We start from the raw sequence: 4,727 nt of genomic DNA on the forward strand, positions 1-4,727 counted from the left end.
TCCGAGGTCCCACCTAACTCCGCCTCCTCCTGCTTTCCCTCCACAGGGTTCTGACAGCGCTGATCCCAAAGATTCGACTCTGCCTGAAGGAGACCAGCATCAGCAGATCCAGGCGGGCGAGAGAACCCCGGCGCCTAGATTCCGCCCCAGATACCGCAGGCAAGCCTACCTCAGCTTCAACCACAACAACACACGAGCACACAACAGACACTTATTATAAGCTAGAATAATACAATATGCTTTCGGCAAAGCTGGAAAGCAGCTGCCAATGGCTATTCTACGTGAAAAGCATATTCTATTAGATTAGATTATAAATGTATCTTATAGTATAAAGTACATTTTGTAGGTGTATTTATTTCCACACAGTTAAAAGTATACTATTTTATAAGATACATTATGGCTTAGTATAATAGAATAAGCTTTCCACGTAGTATAATAAGTATCTTAATATAGTATAATTAATATAACTAGTATAATATACGGTACTTACTACACTATGCGGAAAGCTTGTTCAGTGGGGCAGGAGAAGAAACGATGGAGAGAAACTAACCAAGGAGAGAAGCATTCTAAGGAGACACTTCCTAACAGTGAGGACACAGTCGCCCAGGGAACTGATTGCCACCAGAAATTGTGGGTGCTCCATCCTTGAAGGTTTTGAAGAAGACTGATGTGTGAGATGGTATAGGGCAGTGATGGTGAACCTTTTTTGGTTCACCAGCCAAAAGGATTTGCCCATTGTGCTGGGGTTTTTTTGCACTCGGGGGCTTCAAGAACCCTCCAGGGTGCAACACAACAGCACAACAGACAAAGTGGAAGTGTGTTTTCCGAACTTCCGGTCTGCCCACCGTGCTGGTTTTTTTGCACTCTGGGCGAAACGGCCTTTCCCAAGGCTGAAAATGAGCTGACCTGAGGAAGGGCAACATCTCACCAGAGGTCACTCGCCATCACGGGTACAGGGTCTGCCGCTTGGGCAGGTGGGGCTGGCCTAGATGACCTCCAGGGGTCCCTTCCAGTTCTCTTCTGGATCGTGACTCTGCTCCCAGTTCTTTTGCGTGAGAGGGGGAAAGAAGGCCGTGAGTCGATCCACCCACCCACTCCCCTCTTGTCTCCTGCCCAGACCTTTTCGCCCCCGCCCTCCGCAGCAGCCAACCACGGAGGGAGGAGACGGCGAGACGAAAGCAGCCCAAGCCCCGGCGGATGGGATCCGCCCTGAGCCTCAACGCCAGCGCAACCGGCCTTACTTCCAGCGCCGACGCCAGCAGACCAGTTCGGCTCGCCAGATGGCAACTGAGGTTGAGCGGGGAGGGCTGGGCACCCCGGGGGGGGGAAGTAGGGTTGGGGGGAGGGAAGTCTCCCTGGCTCTGTAGAAGTGCCAGAAACTGACCGGACCGTGTCCCCTCGTTTCTGCCCTAGGCAACCCCCAATGCTAAGGAGCAGCCGGCCCCCAGCTCCGCAGCTGCCGGGGGGGACACCCCAGCTGCCAGCACTCCTGTGATGACCCAAGACCCGGGTGTCGAAGCCAGCAAGCCTGCTTCCCCAGCCCAGGAAAGTTCCACCCTGCCACTGCCCGAAATCCAGCAACAGCTGGATGTAAGTGAGGAGGGTGGGTGGGTGCGGAAGGCCTTGGACCCCTGGTGAACTCCCCCCCCCAGTTCCTCCCCAGGGCGCGTGGGCTTTAAAAGTTCGATAAATTAAATGTATTGTTGTAAGCCCCCTTGAGTCCTACAGAATTGGGCAGCATAGAAGTCGAACAAATTAGATTAAATCTAATTTAGATTTTTTTAATTAATTAAATCTACGGAGAGGGGCGGCATACAAATCCAATAAATTATTATAATTATTATTATTAAATGGCCCCGCAATCCCTCAACAGGCCACCGGGGGTCACCCTTGAGCTACAGCAGCAGCAGTTTCCAAGATTCCCTGGTGGGCAGGTTTTTATTTATTTGCATTTATTAGATTTGCAACCTGTTTGCCTTTCTTTCTTTTTCGTTGGGTCAAATCCAGATGTCAACACCTGAGCCCGGGGGAGAACTCACCCCTGCTTTACTGGCATGAAGAGCCTGCACACACCGAGGGGATGCCAAGAGCTGTGATCTGGTAAGGGGCTAATTTTTATTACTATTACACATATACATATAAACAACCGGGAGAGGCTGGACCTACACCCATGTCCGGTGCTCCCTAAGTGGAGCCTGTTTTCTAACGCAGACGTTTTGTTAACTAGCTTACGCTGTCAGTGCTGCACAAACAGCCCAGCTCAGATAACTACAACGCCAGGGCTTAGCAAAAGTGTTTTCTATTCTTAAAATCGGCGTCCGGATTTAAGTTTGCATGCCTCAGTTTCCCCAGTTGCCTTCGGTGCGTGTGTGTGAGGATTATCTTTCTTCTGCATCCCGCAAACTTCAAACCGGCATCTGATTTATTTATTAATTTAGTCAAGCACGAATTGGTGGTGTACAAAGATATAACAATGTTTATATACATGATGCTAGTAAGAGAGAAACACTAGTGCACTTATGCACGCCCCTTACTCTGACCCCTTAGGAATCCGGAGAGGTCAACAGTGGAGAGTTTGAGGGTAAAGTTTTCGGGGTCTGGTGATGATACTAGAAAGCCAGGTGGTGCGTTCCAGGCATCAACTATTATTATTATTATTATTTATTAGATTTGTATGCCGCCCCTCTCTGAAGACTCGGGGCAGCTAACAACAATATAAAAAGACAATGTAAACAAATCTAATATTAAAAACAATCTAAAAAACCCCAATTTAAAAAACGACTCATACATACAAGCATACCGTGTATAAATTCTATATAAGCCTAGTGGGAAGAGAAATTTCAATTCCCCCATGCCTGACGACAGAGGTGGGTTTTAAGGAGCTTGCGAAAGGGTAGGAGGGTGGGGGCAACTCTGATCTCTGGGGGGAGCTGGTTCCAGAGGCCTGGGCCGCCACAGAGAAGGCTCTTCTCCTGGGTCCCGCCAAACGACATTGTTTAGTCGACGGGACCCAGAGAAGGCCAACGCTGTGGGACCTAACTGGTCGCTGAGATTCGTGCGGCAGAAGGCGGTCCCTGAGATAATCTGGTCTGATGCCATGAAGGGCTTTATAGGTCATGACCAACACTTTGAATTGTGACCGGAAACTGATCGGCAACCAATGCAAGCCACGGAGTGTTGGTGTGACATGGGCATATTTAGGGAAGCCCATGATTGCTCTCGCAGCTGCATTCTGCACAATCTGGAGTTTCCAAACACTTTTCAAACTACTCGGTTACTAAAGTCGTATTTCCCGCAGTCGAGTTTGGAGCGCTTTACTTCGAGTTTATATATCTGTTGTGTGCTCGTGTGTTGTTGTGGTTGAAGCCGAAGTAGTCGTTGACAGATCAAACCCTTCTCACCCCTTGCCAGGTATCCAGAATGTGCCTCTTAACCCAAGTTACCTCATCCTGCACTTGAAGACATCCCAAAAAACTTCACCGATTAAACCCTCTTTGCTGCTGTTGAAGTTCTAAAAAAAAAAAATGTGAAAAAAAGAAAGAAGAAGAAGAAGAAGAAGAAGAAGGAAAGGAGAATAAATCTGACCCGGGGGTAGGGGCAGTGGTGGTGAGAGATGGAGGAGACACTTTCAACCAGAAAGAAAAGGGAAAAAAAGTCACTTTGCTTAAAAAGGAAAAAAAAAAAACTTCAGAGGGTGTTTTTTTTTTTGGCCAGTTCTAAAAGAAAGAATGTAAAACTGGCAATTTCTTGAGTTCATATTTTTCCTCCCCCCACCCCTTCCTGCAACCCCATTGTTTGAAGAACTATCCTGTGTGTGTGCGTATGTGAACCATTGTGTGCAGTTTGGGTGTCAGTAATAAAAGAGGAAAAAAAGCACAGAAATTTGTACTGAGTTTTTTGTGGGTCGCCTGTTTGGTTGGGGGGGGGGGGGTTAGCCGCTGGTTTTCTTAGCCATCCTTTGTGCTCAAAAACTCCCCAGTGGTCAGAGCAATGGGCCAAGGCTTCGTCGGCTCCAAATTAAACCCTGGGGAGGGGGGATAGGAGGAGGGAGAGACAGTTGTGGTGTGTGTGGTGGTTACAACATTGGGTTGGAAACTGGGAAGGACGGGAGTTCGAGTCCTGTTTTAATACACACAGAAACTGAACCTTGAGCCCCGGGGAAGGAGAAACAAGGGAGCCCCCTCCCCCAAATCACCCAACTGGCTCTCATGTTTAAAAGTGGGACTAGAACTCACTTATCTCCTAGCGATCGGCCTGCTTTGCTCCCCTTTTTCCTGAGCCTTGTCTGGCGGGAGCGATTGGCGGAACAACTTGCCACCTGAAGTTGTGGATGCCTCCATCCCTGGAGGATTTTTAAGAAGAGACCAGACAGCCGTTTCGTCTGGTATGGTGTAGGATCCCCTGCTCCAAGCAGCGGGTTGGACTAGTTGACCTCTAAAGTCCTTTCCTACTCTTTTAAAGTTCTGTTAAGTTGTGGGTCCAGCCTCCAGGGTTAAGCCTCGCCCTAGGTATCTGAATTCGGACCCTTTTCCAGCACCCGAGAGTTGGAGCAAGAAATTTCCTGTGGACACAAGGAAGGGTTGGGTCTTCTTCGCCAAGGGGCAGGTCTGCCCAGGAGATGCTTTTTTCTTGACGGGTGGGGGGTTTGCCACACTATCTATAGAAGGCCTGATGTTTATGGGAACTTGGGAGGGGTGATTTTCATGCAGCCACAAAGCATTCTTCCT

At 48.8% G+C, this 4,727-nt stretch overlaps 1 protein-coding gene across 1 annotated transcript in view; it reads left to right on the forward strand.

The window, feature by feature from the left end:
* The window catches only part of YBX2 (Y-box binding protein 2), an 8,712-nt gene extending 5,172 nt beyond the window's left edge, over window positions 1-3,540 (forward strand). The window contains exons 6-10 of the mRNA XM_070728939.1: window positions 47-159; window positions 1,118-1,292; window positions 1,414-1,590; window positions 2,008-2,100; window positions 3,412-3,540. Of these exons, the coding sequence (XP_070585040.1) occupies window positions 47-159; window positions 1,118-1,292; window positions 1,414-1,590; window positions 2,008-2,058 (516 nt within the window). The 3' untranslated portion in view covers window positions 2,059-2,100; window positions 3,412-3,540. The remainder of the gene's footprint in view (window positions 1-46; window positions 160-1,117; window positions 1,293-1,413; window positions 1,591-2,007; window positions 2,101-3,411) is intronic.
* The last annotated feature ends 1,187 nt before the right edge of the window (window positions 3,541-4,727 follow it).

Source organism: Erythrolamprus reginae, chromosome Z (genome assembly GCF_031021105.1).
Source record: "Erythrolamprus reginae isolate rEryReg1 chromosome Z, rEryReg1.hap1, whole genome shotgun sequence".
Classification (NCBI taxonomy): domain Eukaryota; kingdom Metazoa; phylum Chordata; class Lepidosauria; order Squamata; family Dipsadidae; genus Erythrolamprus; species Erythrolamprus reginae.